This window comes from Leptonychotes weddellii, chromosome 9 (assembly GCF_054177405.1).
Source record: "Leptonychotes weddellii isolate Sample4059 chromosome 9, ASM5417740v2, whole genome shotgun sequence".
NCBI lineage: Eukaryota > Metazoa > Chordata > Mammalia > Carnivora > Phocidae > Leptonychotes > Leptonychotes weddellii.
Window position 1 is genome coordinate 79,718,451 of NC_138377.1, and position 23,475 is coordinate 79,741,925.

The 23,475-nt window shown below is 43.5% G+C and overlaps 1 protein-coding gene across 2 annotated transcripts in view; it reads right to left on the minus strand.

The window, feature by feature from the left end:
• Positions 1-23,475, minus strand: part of FBN1 (fibrillin 1) — a 218,550-nt gene that overhangs the window by 3,829 nt on the left and 191,246 nt on the right. For both annotated transcript variants that reach the window (XM_081831045.1, XM_081831044.1), the window contains 14 exons: positions 20,625-20,774; positions 20,179-20,244; positions 19,561-19,677; positions 17,759-17,878; positions 16,114-16,236; positions 14,870-15,001; positions 12,754-12,879; positions 11,980-12,186; positions 10,204-10,329; positions 9,877-9,999; positions 6,889-7,005; positions 6,497-6,625; positions 5,684-5,803; positions 1,086-1,317 (listed from right to left, as the gene is read on the minus strand). In XM_081831045.1, coding sequence (XP_081687171.1) covers positions 1,086-1,317; positions 5,684-5,803; positions 6,497-6,625; positions 6,889-7,005; positions 9,877-9,999; positions 10,204-10,329; positions 11,980-12,186; positions 12,754-12,879; positions 14,870-15,001; positions 16,114-16,236; positions 17,759-17,878; positions 19,561-19,677; positions 20,179-20,244; positions 20,625-20,774 — 1,888 coding nt within the window. The remainder of the gene's footprint in view (positions 1-1,085; positions 1,318-5,683; positions 5,804-6,496; positions 6,626-6,888; positions 7,006-9,876; positions 10,000-10,203; positions 10,330-11,979; positions 12,187-12,753; positions 12,880-14,869; positions 15,002-16,113; positions 16,237-17,758; positions 17,879-19,560; positions 19,678-20,178; positions 20,245-20,624; positions 20,775-23,475) is intronic.

A 23,475-nucleotide genomic window follows, 5' to 3' on the forward strand; every position in this document is an offset into this window, starting at 1 on the left:
AGCGGGAGGGGAAGAATGAAGCGGGGGAAATCGGAGGGGTAGACGAACCATGAGAGACGATGGACTCTGAAAAACAAACTGAGGGTTCTAGAGGGGAGGGGGTGGGAGGATGGGTTAGCCTGGTGGTGGGTATTGAGGAGGGCACATTCTGCATGGAGCACTGGGTGTTATGCACAAACAATGAATCATGGAACACTTCTTCTAAAACTAATGATGTAATGTATGGGGATTAACGTAAGAATAAAAAAAAAAGAAATTAAAGGTCACTAAATTAATTTGATATATTTGATACATGTATGTATGTGTTATGGAATGTGATTTGTGGGGTGTGTCTGTGTATGTGTGGTTGCATATGTGTGTATGTCTATTTCGGTGCTGTGTGTTCTAATTAAAAAGGGAAATACGGAAATTCTTAACAGGACAGGCAAAGGTAGATGGACATCCAAGTCTAGATTAAGTCAGCAGCGAAAAAGACCCACATTTGAAAACTTACCACTAAACTTTCAAATTACTGAGTAAGATAGAAATACGTCTTGCCTTCCCCAACACTCACACCTACAATGTGGTGAAGTATTCTCCCTGGAGCATACAATAATTATTTTAAGTCCTGTTTCATGCTCTTTTGATAATTCTTAATGTAAACTTAAGTCTGAGGTGTAAAGTATACTTTAAAACCAGGTATCTTTGTGATTTATGCTAACATATAATGTTCTCTAATGAGAAGGCATTTTAAGTCAAGACTGAACCCTGCTTGCCCCAGGAGAAGGGTGGATCAGCGATGTGCAGTGTGAGCCCTGTCCCGGTCTGGGTCAGTCCCTGCATTTCTGGAGAAATGAATCCATTTTCAGCAGGAAGATCAAGAGAATGAGACCGAGAAAACCTGTATCAAGGTATTTACAATTAGTTTCATAGTCTATGAATTTGCAGAAATCTTGATGCCTCCTTTCAAGTGAAATAGCCTAAACCCTTTGCCGAGCTAACCAGAATGAACTCTAGGACTATGAAAGGATGGCTCTCCTCAACCCGATGGGTCAGTGGGAGTTGCATCCCTTCATGAGGTCAGGAGCAGGGCCAGCAGTGCTTACCCTTGACCTATCCGGAAGTAACCAGGCGGACAGCCACACAGGTAGCCGCCCTCCGTGTTGGAGCAGCCGTAGCTGCAGGGGGCCTGCGCAGAGCCGCACTCGTTGATGTCTTGGCACCCTCCGCTGAACTGTTCGTACTGGAAGCCGGCGGGGCACATGCACTTGTAGCTGCCCAGGGTGTTGTGACAGGAGGCTCCTCCACAGATGTGTGCGCTGAGGCATTCGTTTTCGTCTGCAGGGAAAACCAGAACACACCGCATGTGGGACACTGGCCGGGCGCGTCCACCGGGCACTGCGGGCCAGCAGGCCCTCTGCTGGCCCTGCGGAGGGTAGGGCAGGCCGAGGTGGCTGGGGTGGGGAGAGGGACGGGAGAGGGAGCGGGAGGGAGAGCGAGAGCGAGCACGCTGTGGAAATGGATGTGGCCTCTTGCCACGTGGTGAGCAAACGTGGTCGATGAGGTCAAACACACCAGGTGGAGTGCATTAGAGGATGGCATTCGGGGGACCGACAGATTCCAGGTCTCATCTGAAGCCAACACTAGTATGTTCCATGCCGCACGAGCCTCCTGTGAAGCACGCGGGGCTGGTTCCTAGCTAAGCTTCAAGGTTCAGGGCAGGAGGGAAGGAGCCCTGCAGTTCTCTGTGAGCGGGACAACAGTCTCCAAATCAGGGAGCAACCGTACTCCCGGAGGCTGCTTTCCCAGTCCTCCTCTTTCAAGATGTGCAGGGCTGGCAAGGGCTGCCATCCTGCAGGAAGTGTCCGCCCCACTTGCACTTCCTTTTCAAAAATCTGCAAAAGCCCCCAGGTGCTTGTCCTGGGGATGAATAGTGCCTTCTGGTATGTCTGCTCCCATCTCTGGATGGGCCCCCCCTTATCCAAACCAGCCTCCTGCCCAGAGTGTCTGGGCCGTGTCTAAAGCAAAGTATGGCTGGAAGAGATTCAGTGCAGACTTCACAAGCAATAATTGGAAAAAACCCACAATAGAGACAGATGCTGCAGGACTGGCTACCCACAGGGACCTGCCAAGTCTGACAGTAAAAAGCAGGAAAAAGAAATCTAACTTTAAAAAATCGACTTGAGGGAGAAAACCTTGAGTATCTCACTATTTCTAATTTATACCTTTTTGAAATCTCGAATTTATTTTTGTAGGCCTGCCTCTATAGGGCAGGCTGGAAGCTTGCTGGTAAAACTTTCCTTAATCGCTATAGCCCACTTTCAGGCATATGTTCATTTGAATGCACACAGATTGGCCTTGGCCTCACTGAGCAAACGCTTCCAATGCAAGGGAGGAGGGGAAATGTAACTGACGTTTATTAGATGCCCGTTGCGTGACAGAGTGCGGGGTGCTTCACATTCCTTTACTTGACCTTCCCAACAATCACAGGCGATAGGTGTTCTAATCCCTGTTTTACAGATGATGAAAGCAAGGCTCCGAGAGCCCCTCCGAGATCTCCCAGCAGCAGGGCAGAGATGCACGCCCAGAGCTGTCTGATGGCAGAAGCCGTGTGCTTGCCTTCATGCTAGTGTCTCTCGAGACTCAGTGCCATTTAAACTGGTATTTCCTTTGTCTTTGTGTGGGGCTTGAACTCACGACCCTGACATCAAGACCTGAGTTAAGATCAAGAGTTAGACGCTTAACCGACTGAGCCATCCAGGCGCCCCGAAAAGATCTGTTCTAAAATTAGAAAAACAGGTGGGTAAAAATGGTGGGAGCAGGGTGCTTGCATATGTATAATATCCTCCCTCCCTCCTCTCTCCCTTTCCTCTTTCTTTCCTGTGTGGAAGGAATAGATACACAGTAAGAAAGCCATGTGCTGAGCTGCCTGCTACAGCTCAGTGCCTAGCTACAGGTTTGTTTGAGGATTCTTTATATCCAGGGACTCTCAAGTATCCACCCAAGGTCATTTAGGATTCAAGGTTCCTACAAGGGAAATAATTAAATGTGCCATTGTCTTTGTTCTTTTCCCCTTACTTTAAATCAGAGATGAAGTGTGCAATAGATACCAACAGAGACCATGGGCACCAAAGAGTGAATGAGGAACCGAGGGCAATTACTTTGGTGGAAAAACTATCCCTGGACTGGATGTTTTCTCCTTGTCCTTCCATGTCTATCTCCAGACTTTACACCTGCTTTCAGCTCCCGGAGGCTGACCTGCATGGAGCATCAACAGGCTCCTCTCCTTCGTCCTGTGCTTTTGGGTTGGGCTTAGCCATTGGTTTCCTGACAGGACTCTGATAGATAAAATCTCTAAGGCCCATGTCTGTATATGAAGGACAGGACCCATCAACACAAAACTTAGATTTATTCTGTATTGTTCCAAAGGACAGAAACAGGTTAGAAGTGGAGGGAGGAACAGTTCATTTTCTATGAAAAAAAATATTTCCAAGAAAGTGAATGCCCTTCAAGATGGTATTCAAGTCAAACTTGGACAACCCTGGAGGTTGGGGAAGGATTTATATTTTAGGAATGAGGTCAGACTAGATAATCTCTAAGGCTCTTTCTAGCTTTGAGCATCTATCTATGTTACTATAAATATCCATCCCAGTCAAGAACTCTCTCCTCCCCTTTCACATTCTTTTCTATTTTACTTCACTTTTTTTTTTAACTCTCTGAGAATCTAACAAAGTTTAAATTAAACTTGCTTATCTATGTTAGAGAGCTAGGGTCAAGCAGAACAGGGATTAAGATAAGAAATTGGCAAATATTCAATGTTTACTGCTTGAAAAGAGTCTCTGCACTCACCCTGTTCATCAGTACACAAACACGGTTTGTTTCCCATGCTTTGCACTCTCCTGACCTTTTTCATCCTGTGCCCTCTGGAGCAAATGGCTCCAATGGCAATTTTTATGTACTCCAAAATCTTTGTTTTACTCTCAGTCAATACTCAAAATTGGGGAGGGTTTTGTCATTTTTATAAAAAGAGAGATATTTTAATTTTATTGAAACAGCCTTAGATTCTCCAAAAAACCCTCCTTAAACTTAGACTGAAACCTATCCACTCTGTCCTCTAAAATCAAAGGTGGCAGCATTAGGCTTGCATAGTGTATGTTAGCCATGCTGTGAAGGGAGAATGGCTAGGAGAATTCCAAAATGTAGGATGGGCTTTCTTTTATAAATTTTCTCTAGGTCAACATGGCTCAACTCCAACTGCAGCTGCAGGCTTGATATATTCCACAAAACAATGAGATCCAGTGGCCCCTGACTCCAAACGCATCCATCTTCTAAGAGTGAAATTCTGGCTGCCCAGGAGTAAGGATCCAGAGAGGGCCGGTCCAAAAGATCTGCTCTTCTCTGCATGGCTCCGGGGAAAGCCATTCTGGCCCAAGGCAATACTCATTCTGGATAGCTATAATTCTTAAGAATTATGAGCCCAGTTTGGGCTAGTATCTTTTGGGCATTGAAACCCCCCAAACCTCTTCCAACTTCTTAATTTATTCTAGAACTCCCAGCCAGGAGATGATCTTCACGGGGCCAAAGTAGAATCTCCAGGTAACGAAGACATGACCTGACCATCTCCACTATCCCGGGACTGAAGGTAGGAAGAGAGGAGGGCTGGTCAGCAAGTGGTGTAGTCTAAACTCTTCCAGCACTGGTGTCCTTTGAGCCAACCCTACTCACGCCTCCAAAATGGTGTCTTGAAAAGAAGCCAAATGAGAGAGATGCAGTTTGGATAAATGAAAACACACCAAATATATCTTCATTTGGAGTAAAGTGGAGCAGCACCCGGGAGACAGTAATCCTTGCGTCTTTGCTAAGGAGGCCTCTGTACCCAAGAGTGTGGCAGCTAGAACAGGTCACCTGCGCACCACGTTTACCACGGTGCTGCACAGATACTTGGTGAATGAAAAAAAAAAAAATGAGTGGACTCAACACTTGAAAGGCAGCCCTAAATCAGGAAGCTAAGAGCCTGAGGTTCTAGCTCCAGGCGTTTCACGAAGGAACCAGGTTAAGGACAGATTACTTTTCCTCCTTGGGCTTTGAGGTCTTTCTGGTAAAACCAAAAGCTTGGGCTAGATGGATCGGGGGGTCCCTCTAAACTCAGTGTTTGAATTCTCTAATGTGCATTTAGAGTTACTTTCCCATGACATTATGGGATCGAAAATGACATAATTTCAGTTTAATGAGTCTGTGGATCTCCCTTAATTTTCAAAAGAATTTAGCAACCTGAAAAAACTTGCCATGTCTGCTGCCTACACTCTGCCCTAAGAGATGTGTAGAGCTGAATGGAACCACTTCTGTGCCTGCAGGCCCAAAGTCCCTTTTCAGGGAGCGGTAGGATTTTGTTGGCCCTCCTGCGAACAGAACCCCAGCGTGGGCCAATGGCGACCCACAGCCGAAGAGCGGGGTGGGGAGGGGGGATGCGGAGAGTGAAGGAGTTCTAGGGGCATTTCACTTCCGATGTCCTCAAAGTATCCTTCGTCGTTATATTTTTTTCTCAGTTTGCTGTTTTGCAAAGGCTGTAACTCTCCTCTGGTTTCAAGCAGGTTAGGGCGATGGTAAAGGACTCCTCGTTGGTCTAACGGCGGGTTTAAAGTTTTCAGAAAGCAAGCACCATCTGGACTTGGGGGAGACATCGTGCCCAGGAAAGACTACTTGCCCACACACTGGTTCCACTGGTAGTGCTGGAGGTAGCCCTGGGGGCAGCTGCACCGGTAGCCCCCGATGATGTTCTGGCAGCCGTGCTGGCAGCGGTGGTTCCCTTCGCACTCGTCCACGTCTGAAAAGGAAGGGAGGGGCAATTCCAGTAAGGCATCTGACCACTCCCCCCAAAAATTATTCTGCCACCAAAACGACAAAAATACGTGCTCCGGAGAAAACATTCGACATTCCTGCCAATGCCTACAAATGGAAATGATGAAGACATTAAGGTAAGGCCCCAGAGCATTCTATGGGATAGCTGTCTGTGGGAAGCATTTGTATTTGCTCCTTTGTGCCAGGATCAGAAGCTCAAAGATGTCAAGACAGAAAGGAAATCCTAAAAAAATAATTTAGAATTTTAATTACATAGTATCAGAAGAGGTATTCTTTGCATATTTAATCCACTTAGGGGAATCCTTTTAGGACTCTGGATCCAGTGACTAGAATATGAATGAATCAAATTCGGGAACCGAGCTATTTTTCTTGACTAGTTCATGCCCTAGTAGGTTACGCTACTTACTGAGCAGAAAAAACCTTGAGATATGGAGGGAAGGCACATGTTACAGACCTGGTCAAGCATGAAGACCAAAGATGGACCTCTATGATATGATACCTGTGCCAACCCGGCAAAATATTTCCCATCTTCAGTTGCTCAGTTCTCCCCGTGCTCAGTTCTGAGATCTCATAGAGGAGGAGAACGACGAGTTTGAAAGTCACACAGACTGCCTCCCCCAGGGCCCAGCAGCTGCATCAAGCTGAGGACCCTACCCACCTTCACAGCTGGCGCCACTCTGATCGAGTGAGAACCCCCGCTGGCATTCACAGGTGAAGCTCCCAGGAGTATTCTGGCAAATACCCTTAGACCCACACAAGTTGATGTCAGAAGTGCATTCGTTGTTATCTAGAAGAAGCGGTGAGGGAAAAGAATTAAAATCCACTGAAGCTCCCTCTGTGTTGTTTAAAAGGAAGAGAGAGGGAGGATTCACTCAGAAAAGGCCAAATAAGGCCAATAACTTTTCACGTACAGGTGTGCGTGCGCACACATGTACTCACATATTCTTTTTTGACTTTTTTATCCTCTTACTCCAACAGCAGAGGAACTAGGAAACAACTCATTAAAGGGATAGCTACATTTCTGGTAGGGCACTCTCCTGTCCCACTTACCGATGCAGGCGGTATGGTGCTGCGTAAATCCAGGAGGACATTTACACGTGAAGCTGCCGATGGTGTTCACACACAGGAACTGGCAGTTGTGTTGTTTGGTGGCACACTCGTCAAGATCTGTGAAAAATGTAAGATGAGGATCGGGGTCGAACTGACCTGTACGTCTCAAATAACCCTGGCCAGAAGAGCCACGCGGCATATGGCTAGGAGGAACCCGGGAGGTAAGGGTTTGGAAGATGAAACGTGCGCTCCATGGAGACCAAAAAATGTAGCTCCTTGGGGATCCAAGGAAATCCCAATTCCCTTTCACTAGAGGAATGCAGGAATGTCTCAACAAAGGCATTTCAAATAAATTGTGACATTTTAAATAAACTATAAAACGAAGTAAAAGATTAGGGATTCTCAAAATTTTCCAAAGCATTGAAAAGATCTCTTCAAGTTGAAATGCAAAAAGAAATGTTGAGGCTGGAAATTAATTTGTTTGCTTAGTTCTTTTTTTTTTTTTTTTTTTCCCCTTTTACGTTCACGGTTTTGAATCTGCTCAAATGAGGTATTCAACCAAACCAAATCCAACCAAAAGGATTTCTTTTCTTAGAGAGTCTCCTTTGGTTAAAACGAAACTGAGCAATCAAGAAGGAAACAAAGGGAAGAAAAAAAAAAACCTCACTCTGATAAGCTAAGAGCACATTTAAAAACTGCCTACAGTATTTATCCCACATTGTTTTCCATAACTCAATAAAATCCTCCACTTTGACTAGGCTTCTTTCCTCATTGCCGGAACTGCCAGGCTCATTCTCAACTCCATTGCTATTTAAAGACCTCAAGAGATACAAAGTATGTTCCAGCTTTTAGTTGAATTTTAACAATAACAACAACAACAAATAATCATGGTGTATCCAGGAACCAATCTACCGTCCTTCTGTCCTCCTTCCTTCTTCCCTCCCTCTTTCTCTTGCTTCCTCGCAGCCTTGTCTGGTCACCGCACACACAGCTGTGCTCGAAGCTGCAGAGGAGTGCCAGTTGCTGGCTAGGGTAACACCTGGCGTGGACCTCAACCAAAAGAACTCCCCCAAGCCCCCATATTTCTCCCAGTGCTGACTTCTCTTAAAATGCAGCCAATCCTGTGCTCTTTCCACCACTGCGGGGCCTGCTGTTCCTGCTTTACTGGTTTCTGCATGATTGGCGGCTCTGCGCCTCCTGCCAGTGGGGTGGCCTCCCCTCTCTCTGACCCAAGGGGCCCTGCTAGAGCACCGTCCCATGGTTGCTGAAGCTTACCTGCACACAGGTGAGGGAGACCGCTCAGCGGTCTCTTACACTGTTTTCTAACAGCAACACTTGCTGTTCTCATCTCCAAGAACATCTTATCTCCCCTTCTCTCTTATCTGGATGCTACCCGGCTCTCATGGGGGAAGTGCTGGTCCCACATCTCCCCTGGGCTATCCTTTGAGCCTCTTTCCTGTCAGTTTCAATAGTACATGTATCTGCACCACTGGGTTTGATCTTTAGTCCTACATGCCAAGTATGTGGAAGAATCTAGACCCCATGAGAACAACAGGAGAAAGGGACTCATGTGAGGGGATCTGTAAGAATCCCATTGCTGCTCTGCCCACTCCTAAAACCATAAAGAGAGCATCACTGGTGCATTTGACACATTGTAAAAAAACACTTACCACTATACATTTACTTTCCATTTTTCATCTCTTAATTGCTAGACATTTTTGAGGATTTTTCTGCCCCCACAGGCTGGAAAAATGCTGTAAATTTGTTTTGCTTGGTGCAGATAACATACACAATGAGAGATTTTCTAATTTGGTTCTCTATTTACATGAATAAGTTTACGGCTCTGAGTTATAGCCTCACACTGCCCAGAGCTCACTGTGATCCACAGATGGAGAATAAGTTCTATGTTTGAGGAGAACAAAGCTGTAAACAACTCTTTTATTAAGCTAGAATTTTTAAGTAGGTCTCTCAACTTCCTCTCCCCAAATTATAGGATTATATAGGATTTGTGCTGCATAGGAAAACCTCAGGCATTGTTTGTTCTGTCATCCTATGTTACAAGTCTCTTAACTCTCTCCTTCCAGCAGACGACACAAGAATGGGGTTGAGGGTCCTACTTCCCTCTGCTCTCCACTTCCACTCTACCTCACCATTCAACTTCCCTTACTTTCCTTTTACGCTGTCAAGGCTTCATAGTAGAAACGCTCTAACTCTTGTTCTGCCATCTGGTCTCCACATCCTTCTCCAAATCCCTCCTTTTAAAAATTACCCTTAAGTTTGATTTACTTGTGCTATTCACTCAATATGTGAAATTCTTACTGTTGAGGAAGATATTTCTAGGAGTAAATTTACACCAACAGAATTTTGCAAAGGATAACTTCTGGTTGAAGAGGGATTTCTGCATAGAGTTCTGCTGTTTCTTAATTCTTTGTGATATTTATGGCTCACCCAGATAAGGTAGGGAGGGCAGGAATGGCCCTCTTTAGCAGAACAAAAACCTAGAAAAAGTGTTTACTTAATTAGGCACAGTGTTTTCTAGGCACCAATTAATCTGAGGCAGGACAATGCCAGAGACTTGGGCTCTATAGTTGTTGAATAGCTTGACTACATCAATAGAATAAATAGAAAGCAGAAAGGAAGTAGTCAATTAGGAATCTGCCCCACCTGAGCCTTAGACATCTGGCTCCACAGTCTCTGAGACCCTCATGGGCAGCCCCCATGGACACCCAAGGGGCAGGCATTGAGAATGGCTCCTGCTGCCACTGCACACCCCCTCACCCCACCCCACCCCCTGCTGCAATCTTCCTGGCCTCAGCCTCCAGCCATCCACCACAGGAAGTGGGTGGCAGGGAGATCCCAGGGAGGCACTAACCCCAGGGAAGCACTTCTTGCCTGTGGAGAGCTTGCCTATGGATTCCTCAAATGCACAGGGAATGCAACAATGTGCCCAGGAGGCAGGTGAGTGGGTGCAGGCAAATTCTACTTTACCTTTGCAGCTCCTTCCATCCTCCTGCAGAATGTAGCCTTTCGGGCAGGAACACTGGAAACTCCCTTCTGTGTTTTTGCAGATAAAATTGCAGGGTTTGGGGGCCTGGTTGCACTCATTCAGATCTATGATCAAAAAGATACTGTGTGACTGTCCATCTAAAATGATGCTCAGTACCCATAGGGTCTAAGAAATAACTTCATTGTCTTAGGTTTTCCTATGAAATTATAGAAGCTTTTTAGATGTTTGGTTTGAGGATTTTTTATTTTTTCCCATAATGTACACTTTCCACTCAGAATAAACCTGGACACCAAAAACAGAGCACTTACCTATACAAGAAGTTCCAGTTATATCTGGAGTGTAGCCATTTTTACATAGGCAATGATAGGATCCTCTGTCGTTGACACACTCCCCGTTTCGACAAACGTCATGAATAACCTTGCATTCATCAATATCTGTTAATTTAACAAACAGAGATTAAGAAAGACACTATAAAATGGGCAACATCAGTATGTAGGGGTGACCTTACTGTAAATACTAATAAATTGTGTTACTATCTCATGCACCTAAGAAATTAAAACAAAGGGATGACAGCATCCATTTCATAGGTAATGGTAATTGTCCTGAAAGGCAAATGAATAACTGCACTGGACGACAGTATAATAACTCATCAGGCCAGGGGAACACTTTAAAGATAATCGGTTTTCTAAATGTATAGTTTTTCCCTCTGGGTCCATGGACACCAATCTCATCCAGACATATTCAGCTCCTTGCTCTATCTCATGCCATCAAGCTTGCCTCCTACTGACATCTCATAAATGGCTCACAGCAGTAGGCTCTTTTGACAAGAAAAATCCCATTTTTTTCTAACAGTGCATGTCCAAAATAAGGAGGAAAGTTTCCTTCCATTCTTTTTGCTGTATTTAAAGTTAATCCTGAAAAATCTCAAACTGTATAATATTGGGGAAATGGGACCAAACTTCCTTTGGTGAGGGAAGCACTAGGGCTCTGGGGTGGATCCCCGGGCAGGGGTTTTTGAAGCCTGATAAGGAAGAGAGAGCCTTATTCACAGCTCCACCACAGGGAGAAAGATCTGGTCTCTATGCACTGTCGAGCACTGAAGCAGCTGTCCTTCCATATTGTGACCCATCTATCTCCTTACTGCTCGGTGTGGTGCCAATACCAAATGAGTTCTTAGCCTTCGATTGCCAAACGATCATTTTATACCAACAGATGTTATTTATCCTAATTCTTTTGAGTTTCCTCTGAAATGCAATTTTGCCTGCCCTCCCTGGTCTCGAGAAGTGAGTCTTTTCCACCATCTCATTTTCTCATCCTTGGAAGAAACATCAGTTGCTTTTGGGTCACCCCGTCCAATCTAGTTCTGTGTCTTCCCACATCCAGTTCTGTGATTCTACCTTTAGCCACATCTTTCCAACATCCACACAAACCCTACTTACTCTCCTTCCTCCCCTCTCCCTTCTGATTCCTTCCCAAGGAGCTGGAGAAGTCTCTCTCCCTTCTCGTTTACGAGGCTGGAAACAAGCGCAGCTGCTGCTGAGGATCACAGGCCCGGAGCTTCTCCGGAGCAGCCTCACACACTGCGACAGCCTCCCCACGTCTCCCAGGTGAAAGCAGCAGGTGCTTTTCCAGAGGCAACTGGGTCTTAATTGCCAGAATATCAGCATTGTCTATACTTCCTTCATGCAGCATATTTCAGCCAATTTTACGAGTTAAAATGCATATTGGTGGACTAGTCTAGGAATTTAGGGATCATTTATGCCATGGTTTTTCTAACAAATTGACACTCTGAGTAACCAATAACTGACTTACAACAAACTTCTGTTTAAAAATTTGGGGACTCCTTGTGATGCAGAGGCAGGAGCCCAAGCACACACAGCTTTGGCAACCTGGCCTTGAACATCTAAAACACCATAATAAAGGGTTTCGGTTGACATCAAGCATGCGCTCAGCCTAAGCCCCTACTGCAGATTCCGTACTCTCAACTGTTTTTCATAAAACAAACAAGCAGATTCCCTGCAAGTATTTTTGGACCATAAGTGTTACCTGCTCCACTGGTCATAAGTCAGAACGCAAGGAAGTACCTGCTCCATTGGTCATAAATCCTCGGCCATGGGGGCAGAGTTTTTTGAAGGCCACAGTGCCCTGGAAGGGGCAGATCTCACAGTGGGGGCCCCAGCCTCTTCCTCCATCACAGCAGCATTCCGACTTGGTGACAGGGTTCCTGTTGCTTGAGCCGATCTGACACATGTTTTGGAGCACCTCCGTGAAGCAGTACCCTTCCCGGTTGTCTGGAAGGGACATTATATCGCAAAGGGGACTTCAGGGAATTTGATGAGCATGACAAAATATATTAAGAATGTGGTCAAATATAAAACCCAAAAAGGATGTAAACACTTTACCCTGGGTGAGGAGAAGCGAGAAGGGAAAGCTGGAAACAGCAGTAAGAGAGAAAGGATGACGTCTGAGGGAAACAAGACAAGAAATTCAGTAAGTGGCCCACGCAAGGTGACAACTCTCTCTGCTCCCTGAAATACGGAGGAGTGGTCATGCTATCGAGAGAGAGGAGCAGAAAAACACACAGAAACAGATCCTCAGCACCAAGGGCTTCAAAAGGCAGCGGAGAACGAAATTCCAAACGAGTGATTCATTGATACACTTAGCAAAGGAAGAATTCAGCTGCGGGGTGGTGCTGAGCCCCATGGACAAATCGCAGTCATTAAGTCCCTTCCAAAATAGGAACCTGCCTCAAATTTTAACCATTTCTATGATTTCAGATGAGAGATTGGGGTGCCAAGTGTCCCAGCATGAAGGCGGGGGTGGGGGTGCTGTGCAAGCATCCGGTCGTCTGCACTCACCAAGGCACTCGTCCTGAGCCGGGCTGGGGGTGAAGCCGGCATTGCACTCACAAGTGTAGCTGCCCCGCGTGTTGAGGCAGCGCCCGTTCTCACAGATGCCTGGCTTGGTCTGACACTCATTCTCATCTGTGGGGTTTCGTGGAAAGAGCAAACACAAGAGCAGTCATCCCACCCCTTTGCGCAAGGATGGAGTCTTTCTTTTTTTTAGTTCGCGAATAGGTAGCTGTCTCCCGTGGTTCCCAATTCAAAAGGTATAAGAGGATTCAGCAAAAGTGCCCCTTCCTCCCTTCTTCCTCATCCACCAGACTCCCGTCCTGGGAGCCAACCCTGTGTTACTGCCAGTTTCTCACGTATCCTAGAAATGGATTTGGCACATACAAGCAAATGTGTGTGTGTGTGTGTGTGTGTGTGTGTGTATACCTCTGTCCTTTAAAAAACATACTTGATGGCATTTTGATATACTTAAATGTAGATGACTGCAATTTAGGTACACATACATTTTCCACTTGATAAAGTTACAATTTTCTATATCTGTCCATAAAAAGGATTCCCAAAGGATTATTTCAAGTGAAGGGGGAAAAAAAAAGATCACACATTAGAGAAATATTATAATACTTCATCAGAATACTGTCTGTGATGGGTCAGTTTTGACCTGAGAATTGGTCTACATATAATCTTCCAGTTCAACATAGATTACATTTATTATAATACTTTAACAATATTATTGAGAAATAATCATAATCCAGTCTCAGGTTTAAAAAAAAAAGCATTAAGACAAACTGGAGATTCTTAGAATTATCTGATGATTTTTTAACAGACTGAGCCACCCAGGCGTCCCATTCTAATGATTTTTTTAGAAAGATCATAAATAAAGTGACTTGCTTAGGTGCATCCCCTGCAGAATAGTTCTGAGCCCCCGAGGCAGAGATCTCATAATGAGAAGCAGAGTTGGAAGGTGACAGCTACAGGACTGTTGAAACAGGCTAAAAATCCTGATACCCACGCCATCCCCAGACCAATTAAATCAGAGCGTCTGGAGTGGGACCTGAGTTTTCCAAGTGATTCCAGTGGGCAGCTGAGGTTGAGAACCACTGAGCCTGGAAGAGTTGGTGTGTGCTCCTATGTCCAAATGCTTTTTCTGTGCTTTTAAAATCTGCTCTTCAATTACTGTTTAATTCTGTATTTTACAAGGTAAGGGGATAATGAGATTCTTGAGCTTCTTGACTGACAACATCAGATTTCTTTTTCTGGCATCATTGATTATTAAAAATGGAAAGGAAGCATGTAGGAACTTTCTAATAATTTTCTCCTGTACTGATTGTTCAAACCAGAGGTTGGGAAACTTTTACTTTAAACTGTAGTACTATTACAGTATTACTGTATTATATATAACTATTTTAGGTTTTGCAGGCCATATGGTCTCTGTTGCCTTCACTCTCTTCTGCTCTGCCACTGTGGCATGAAAGAGCCATGGACAATGTCTGAATGGATGGTTATGGCTATGCTGCAATATGACTTAATTTACAGAAATAGGCGGCAGGCTGCAGGCCCCCGGGCTGTGACTTGCCCATCCCTAGTCTGAAGCTGTGGTTTTCAGTGGAGGATCTATATTACAATCCCTAGGAAGCTTTGAAAAGTACCAGGGCCAGGGCCCCACTCTAGACAAGAACAGATTCCCTGCAGGAAGAGCCCACTGGTTTAATGCTATTCCTGGTTCAGAGGGACTGGGCATCCGTCATTCAGTGTCGGCGCTAACAGCAATGCTGGGACAATTGAAAGACATTCCAATGTGGTGAAGAGAACCTAGCCTGAAACAACAAAAAGTACAGGAGTAAAGGAAAGAAGTAGAGGAAACACCTGGTGCCAAGTACTGGCAGCAACATGGGCTGAGAAGGTAGACAAAGGCCGGCTCGGAGGGAGAGAATGATGATGCTTCTGGAACTCAGAGATAAGCAAGAGGCAAGGGGCTCTCCAAGGGAAACCGTGACATGAGGGAACAGAGGGAAGATGGCTCTGTCCAAGAAGAACACATTGCCCACAAGGACTCAGACACCAAGTCACTTCTGTCCCTTGTCACCCGACTCACTCGAAGCTCCTTGGGCCAGGACCTGCTTACCTACGCAGCCCTCTCCATCAGGTCTCCGCTGGTACCCAGGCCCGCAGATGCAGATGTACGTGCCGATGAGGTTCTTGCACTCCATCTGCTTCTCAGCACAGTCGTGTTTGCCCTCCTCACACTCATCCTCGTCTGGAAAGAATGTGCACCCGTGAATTAGAAAAGAAGCTGCGCTAATTTCCTGCCTTTTAAGCATGAGATGGTATCAAGTCATCAATTTTCATTTACACTTCTTTCAGTGTTAACCTGTTTCCTTTTGTCTCGTGGGCACTGGCCTCCTTGGATTGGGAAGGAGTCTTCTCACCTACTTTGACCTTGATGATGAAATTATTCCCCAACTAACTGTAACCCCTTCAAAGGTGGGAAGCATGATTGTTAATTTCTTTTTGATGAATTCACCTAAAAAGGTCTTCTATAAAACTTTCATAATATAACAACAGCATTATAATTACAATATAGTATAATAAGCCAAAGCTTCCATTATATAACAATTATAATAATATAATATCATTTTATGTAATATTAATATGATATACGATTAGATTATTAATATGATTAGAATAATCATTGTATAATGAAAATTTCAGTTTTTATACTTTGAGGAAAAGACAAACATTCACAAATATCATATTCTCTTCTGGTTCTTCCTTCCTTCATTTCTTTTCTTCTGGTGTGGACAGGTCTTCCCCATACCTTATTGTCCTATTGCATTTCCCTCTCTTTATCTTTCTCCTTCACATGGTCTGAGCTGAGAAATTTGGGCTTATCCTGCATGTGATGTAGAGCTCTTAGTTAGGAAATCTGTTCACCTTCAAGAAAAATCCTATTTAGGTCATCTGAAGAGAACAAGTAGCTGCTCATTTAAGACCGTGGAGGAGCAAATCCGTGCTCTTCAAGGAGCCCCATGATTTACCTAACTTTGTACAGCAGAGCCTCGTCCAGAGCCACAGTAATTGTAGGCGCTCAGTAAGCATTTTTAATGGAATTATTTAACTAAAATAGACTCCATATGCTACCCCCATTCTTGGAAAATAACATCCCTTAGTGATGGGGATTTAAAAAATATAATTTAATTAATATTATCATACTATGGGCAGTGATGACCCCCATACTGTCCATGGAGTATAGCAGAGTTCCCTGATTCCCAGCCTTTCTCTACTGATAGATGCTTTGGAGAGACATTTCCCATCATAGATAGAGTGAGAGCCCCCCAGGTTAGATGACCTTTAACACGGATGTCTCACCTTTGCACATCCTTCTATCTTCTCTCAGAACATATCCAGCAGGACATTTGCATTCATATGACCCATAAGTGTTTACACACCGGAAAGCACAAAGCAGAGGATTCTGGGCACACTCGTTTATATCTGCAACAGAAGGGAGGATGAAAATAATGGATCATGAGCATCAACCAAAAAAAAGTCTATTTTTATCAAAAGTTGAAATGCTTCATTGCCATCAACATGGATGCACCAAGCAGTCTTGGTGCTTGGTGCATAAAATGAGTTGGTTATTTTACAGTTGGTATGGGCAAGGGGATTGTGGGTCCTGGTTCTCCTAGCACAGTCTCAGTTCTGGCTTATTGTCCTGGTATAATTATCAATGTTATTTAGATGGATGGGAAATTATAGACCACCCTACATATAGGGAGCATTTCTGAAATTCTGGCTTTGAAGAGTCAAGCTAACCACTTGCCATTCCCTAGAGTCATATAGTGTGGGAATCAGTTTTACCCCATTCAGTCAAAACAACTGTCAACTCAATTGCAGTCAGAACAGAAGCAGACCCATCCAATATTGTTAACCACATCCCCTTCCCCATAGAAAAGAGGCTCCTGTGAAATAACAGTGATTCCTGAGCCTAAGCAAATGGTATTCTGAATAACTTTACACTTTAGAGTTTTCACACTGATGCCCAAGTTCTAACCTTAAATAGGAATGACTTTACTATTAATAGATAAAAGAGATTTCTACAGATTCCATAAGTTTGGAACCAGCAGAATATGTTTTGGAAAAGCAAGGTTAAAACAGACCATCTTGATTATCATGTTTCTTTCTAAGTCCAGGGATGCTGACTGAGAACATCAGTGAGACCCCAGATCATATTTAGTGATAGCCTTTAAAGATTCAGCAACAACTAGGACAATGGGTATCAATAGGACCTATCTCTAATGAAAAGCTCGCTTTCATACCACTTTTATCCTCTACCTTCACCTCACCTTCATTCTCTTATGTGACCAGTGGTCTTGACTTGAGAGTGTATCAGAATTACCCGGAGGGCTGCTAGGCTCCACTCTTCAAGTTTCTGATTCAGGAGGTCTGGGATGAGGCCTGAAAGTCTGCATTTCTAACAAGTTCCCAGGTGATGATGATGTGGCTGATCCAGGGACCATCCTTTGAGACCCACTGTTCTAGACACTCCCTTTCCTTCCCTTCTCTCCATACATTGATCCTACTAGGCATACTGGCAGATGCTTACAGAGTATAGACAACATCTTTTGCTGTGATTGCCCCCAGATAGCTATAGGATGTTGGTGGTTATGTCAGTGTGCAGATGTTTCTATGAGTAGAAAAGAAAAAAGAAAAAGAGAGGGAGCATGGGAGATGAAGAAAGAAAAAGAAGGGAAAAATGGAAAATAAGAAAGAAGGTCGCAAACAAGATGGGAGTTGTATCTAAATACTTGTAATGGGGAGACACCAAAAAGAACTCTCTATATTATACAGTGTGATTTGTGCCATGAACCAGGAGAATAATGGTATGGCCCATCAGGCCTAGATGTTCTTTATTCTGTACGCCCTAAGTGGTATTTAGTATCAAGAACTGTAATCAGCCAACTACTGTCTCCATGACTAGAACATGTAACCACAACTTTTCTGCAAAGAGGCTTACCTTCACAAGTCATCATTGGACCAGGCTCAAATCCTTCCTCACAGGTACATTCAAAACCTCCAATCACATTCTTGCAGGTTCCATTTCCACAAGGATTGCCCACAGAGCATTCATCAGTATCTGCAAGTGACCAAGAGTGTATTCAATACATGATGAATGAAGACAAAAATGGGCTTGGACTCAAATAATACCTCTCACTCTATTGGGGTACTTTGATCTGTGGCATCTTGTTTGATCCTCATTCTGCCTTTACAAGAAAGGAGTGCACGTGTCTTATCCACAGATTTATAGCTGTGAAATTTGACCTGCTAAGTGGCAGTGGCACTAACAGTGACAGTATCTGGGCTTCCAGCCCTCCTAGTGCTCTTCTCCTGAGCTTCTCCAGCCTCCCATATTATGTATGAAGAGCTAAATTGACCAGGAATAGATGCTCCAAGGGTTAAAACAAGGCTGCTCTCACAAGTCAAAAGTTTTCACTTACATAAAGCTAGAAATACATCTCCAGTCTGGCCTTACATTACATCATTCTCCAAAAAGCCTTAAACATGATGGATTTTTGCCAGATATAAAATAGAAGACTAAGCTTACACAAAACGAGAGACCAGAGGTTAAGCAAAATTAATACACTGGATAAAATCAAGATTCAAGAAGATTTTTTTGTTGATTCTGTTGAAACCAGATGGTTTACATTAGGCAGAAGAAAAGCTAGAAAGAAATATGTTTAGGGTATGATCTCTGTAAACAACCGTGGAGAGAGAACAAGTCTTACCGAGGAGGTCTAAAAAATATCTATGCCTCCCAACCCATCCATCTAGAATCCTGACTGTCCTTCTGACACATTTCTTGGAGGGAGAGTATCTTCCTTTGGGAAAGGGAAATTTTTGAGAAATAACATTGTTATCTTAGTTCTCTAGGATATGGACTAGTGATGGACTATCATCAGGGTTACATCTTCTGTTGGGTTCTGAGTCAAACAGTGAAGGCAAGAGGCTGTGGTAGAGAGACGTCGGTGAGCAGGCTCATTTAGCATGCACACAGGAGCACTAACTGAAGATTCTGAAGAGAAAACATTGACAACTTTGCTTTTGTTCTGCTATGAAATTGCATTTCACTGTCCAGAATATTTTCTCTCTTTTGAGTTCATAAAAATCATATTATCATTGAGTTTTAGAGCTGCAGGGTAATTAGGAATAAGTTAGTCTATTTGTATAATATGACATTCTAAGGCTTAGAAAGACTAAGGAATTTGCTTACACTTCATGGTAATAGCTGTGGGTGAAATTTTAGAGGAACAGACATAATACTTGGATTCAATTTTGTGTTAGTAGGCATCAAGAGGTCAAAGGTCAGGCATAGCCATTCTTTGAAATTTTAGTAAGAGAGCAAAAACGAGGAGTTTACACTATGTACATAGCCTTTCACATTACTAAATGTAATAAAATCTGGATAAATGTTGTATTTTACATATTGAGAGAATAAGATTATGACCATTAATTTTTTTTTAATTTAAAAAATAGATGATAATGTTTTCTTTTCCACCATGTCTTCAGATGTGTCCAGTGTCTTCCCCAATAGACTGTAAGGTCCATGCAAGGAAGAAACATGTTGGCTTGGGTCACTGCTGTAGACAAAGAGCGTGGGACATGGGGTACTCAACTAGTACTACAGATGAATGATGCATGAATGAATGCACAAAATTACTTCTGTCCCAATCCTGGTACTTATGCTTCCTAGTATGAAAGCTCTATGGCCTAATTTCTAATTTGGAAAATCCCTCTGGAAGAAACAGATCTATTACTCACCTACACATTCATTCCCTTCCAGAATGTAGCCGAAGGGACACTCGCAGCGGTAGGAGCCATCCGTATTGATGCACTGCCCATGTTTACAGACATCAGGTTCTTTGCACTCGTCCATATCTTATGCAAAGGAGAAAAAAAATAGTGAATAACAAGGTACTGTTTTTTAAACACAAAGGTAAACTATGATCATTTCAGCATCTAATCAATGAAATATCTAATATTACAATATTACCATACAGTACAATAATATAATTGGTATCTAAATGAAAAGTAGAGCTTTATTTTACAAGATGAGTGTGGAGAAATAAGAACAGCTGGAGGGGCGTCTGGGTGGCTCAGGCAGTTGAGCATTCAACTCTTGATTTCGGCTCAGGTCATGATCTCAGGGTCATGGGATTGAGCCCCATGTCGGGCTCTGCACTCAGCAGGGAGTCTGCTTGAGATTCTCTCTCTCCCTCTCCCTCTGCTCCTCCCCCTGCTCATGCGCTCTCTCTCTCTCAAATAAATACATAGATAAATAAATCTTTAAAAAAAAATAAAAGGAAGAATGGCTGGATAAAGGGCAGGGAAGAGTTAAGAATATTAAGAAATGCTGGGAATCCAGCACAGGCCACTTACCAACTGCAGAATCATCAGGCCCCACAATGATGCCACTTCCATAGGGACAGATCTGGCGGAAGGCCTCTGCGGTACAGACGAACACTTGTTAGTAGACAGACCAATGGCAATTAGCTACAGGCTGCTTCCCACGCAACGTGTGGTGGCCAGATTGCCACATGCTGCACATGTCGGGAAACAATGAACGAGAAAAGCCCCGATACCAGGGGAAGTGAACAAGGTTCCCAGAGCTGGTGTGCCTACTACTTGGGCAGCCCCGATTCATAGCACATTTCGGAAGAAAATAACTACCCAGCTCCTGAGTTAAAATAATCTTAATGGATATTTTATGTAGACTTACAGTTAAATTGTCTTATCTTTCCTGAGGGCCTACGTACAACCCTTCTTATTTCATAACCAGTTGGCCCTATGAAGGGCCCAAAGAGAAATGCAGACGGTGGACCTACCATCAGGTTCAGTGGGGCACAGCTCACAGGGATCACCCCAACCTTCTCCCTTCAAGGCACAGCAGCATTCCTGTTTGGAGTGATTTCTGGATTTGGGTGATGAACATTTTCCTCCTTCAAACTTTGCGTAACAGTAGCTCATTCGCAAATCTGCAGCATAAATCCAGGAGACCCTTTAGATCCTTTCCTACTGCATCATTACTGTATAATACTGAATAAGAAACAATCCATCCTGTTAAATGTGCTCCCTTTTCATTACAATAGGGAGACTGTAACCTAAGTGACTACGACAGAAATTGGGCTCAGATCTTTAAAGTCATAGGTGACTTCTGTAGTAAGATCTGATGAATACATCTATGCGGCTTTCACTTTATTTCTCATTGCAGTGAATTTTCCAAAATAACCTGATGTGAATAACAAAATCCAACACTATCACATTTCAAAACTGACATCATCAGTGACTTCAGGATGGAGACATTCAGAAGTGGAATCATTCACAAGACCCCTGCATTGACAGCTGTGTTTGTGTGTTTTGGATAGCATTTAGCGAGCGTACTAGGTTAAGGTAGACCTCCCAGTTCTGGTACTTACTGTTGCTATCACACTATGTTGTTTATTCTGGGTCCCCTAAGCCCGGAAAGCAAAATAAAACCCCTGATTCCAGGCATAGAGTAAATAAAGATGTGGCAATTTTGTGGACTGGCAAAAATACAACAATAATGGTCATTTGCTGAAACAGCTACTGATGTAGATGCTGTCTACAAAATGCACATGGTGCTTTCTGCAGACTTTATACATGTGTGTGTGCACACACACGCAAGATACAGAAGGTTGTTTAGCTCAACAGACAGAAGGAGGGCAGGGAGATGGGTGGATAGGAGGCAGGATAACCTTTCTTTGAAAGAATGTATTTCTTTAATATCAATTATTTTTTGGTGACAACATGGAAGATGGGATCTAGTTGCTACAAAATTCTCCAACATTGCTTGACATAATTTTGGAAATGGACTCTACCAATTCTTATAGAGCAAACTGGGTGGCTCTAAAAAAATGAGCTCATCCAAAAGCCTGGAGTGTTTTCCCTCAGATTTGACATCTAAAGCCTTACAGACTCCTCTCTAGATACACAGAGGCTAAAATCTGCAGGTTTTAAGGAAATGCTTCCATACCCATTTTGTACAATTCCCCTTTCTTTCTTTATGATCAGGTATGCTCTCTCCTGTCACTGTTTCTCAAACTTAGGTGGCATATTATGACATATTATTACAGCCACTGACGCATTTCTGGTAAGACAATTTCAGAGCTTTCGTTTCATGACAAAGGAGACAATGTAAGAATAACTGAGTTGTCAAAGACCACAGAAGGAAAATTTTCATGAATTAAAGTAAAAATAACAATCACTCACTCACTCACTCATATTTACGAGGCTCTAGTAAGTCAAATTCAGTTGGCCTTCTTCCCCAATGAATTTGCTCACCTTCTTCAACCAACTCTTCCAGATACATTTTCTTGCTAGTTTTTACTCTCCTTCCACACCTGTGATAGCTAGGACTTAACAGGCACCTTTCAGAAAACTACTCTTCTGAAAGTCAAGTGCAATAAAAGCCAGTCCTCATCCTGTGGCATGTCTGCCATCCAAATATTTGCTTTGCTGAGAAGTTTCAAGATTTAACAGATTATAGTTTCTTGAAGGACACTCTTTGATTTTATTCTTCAAGTTCATTGTCACATACAATGTTCTATGTTTATTATTTATATCTATAACTATCTTAAGGTATAATTTAGTGACTACTCACAAAAATGTCTCAACAAATATATTAAAATTCAATTGTCTCTGTTGTCTTCCAGTTACAATGTTTCTTTTAAATCTAGATACATTCTCTTTTCCTCTTATGACCCTGTTCCATAAAGCAGCCTTGTCTCCCCACCACCACTCTACCATCCCGCCTCCTGAAAAAGAAAAAAATCTAGCTATTACACAGGCTCAAACACATGAAGTTTACAGTGAGCCTAAGTGACAAATTCCCTTCACTGAACTTTGTAAGTGGGAGTGGCCAATTTATATCTGTGGCCTTCAGGTACCCGGATCTGTTCACCTGAGTCTTACCACAATTGTTCCTTCAAAAACATTATCTGTGGTTCTAAGGAATTTTCTCATTTCATGGGCATAGAAACCTGACTCCTAATTTGTCACCTTATAAGTAAAACCCAGCTCTTAATTCCCTGGCTTCAGGAAAATGTGTGCCCTGTGGGAGATTTACATTTGCCTGTGGTGATTCTCTAGATTTGGTTTATTAATCAAAGGTGCCTTGCAATGGGAAAGAGAGCTGTGCTTGCCCACACACTTGAACTAGGACTCACTAGGATGCCTGTTTACCAGTCCATCTGCAAAGAGCCCTTAATGACCTTTGAAATTTCATCAGAACTACAAAAGTCACTTTCCCTGCTTGCATTCCTCAATTCTGGCTCTGCCTCTTGGAGCTGAGCATGTGGCAAGGCTGCTCACAGCTGGGCTGATTCTTCCTGCAGCGTTAGCTTGCTCTGTGACAGGCCAGTGCAAATTGAATTAATAGCCTATGAGTTTCCTCTGGTCTGCCACATCGGCAGATTCACACCTGGTTTCTCACTGCTTTCTTTCCAAACCTGGGCCAAGCCAAAGGCACACAAAAACAAGGGAGTAGGACTTAGAATTTATCTGGCTTGGTCTGTACCATAATAGAGTATCTGCTTGAATCAAGTATCACCCCACCCACAAGCCTGAAATCCACGTGGGCTTCTGACAGTGACCTATGAGATCAGACCAAGCAGAGAATTCTCAACTCCCCCTTCACACTTCTAAATATTGAGTAAC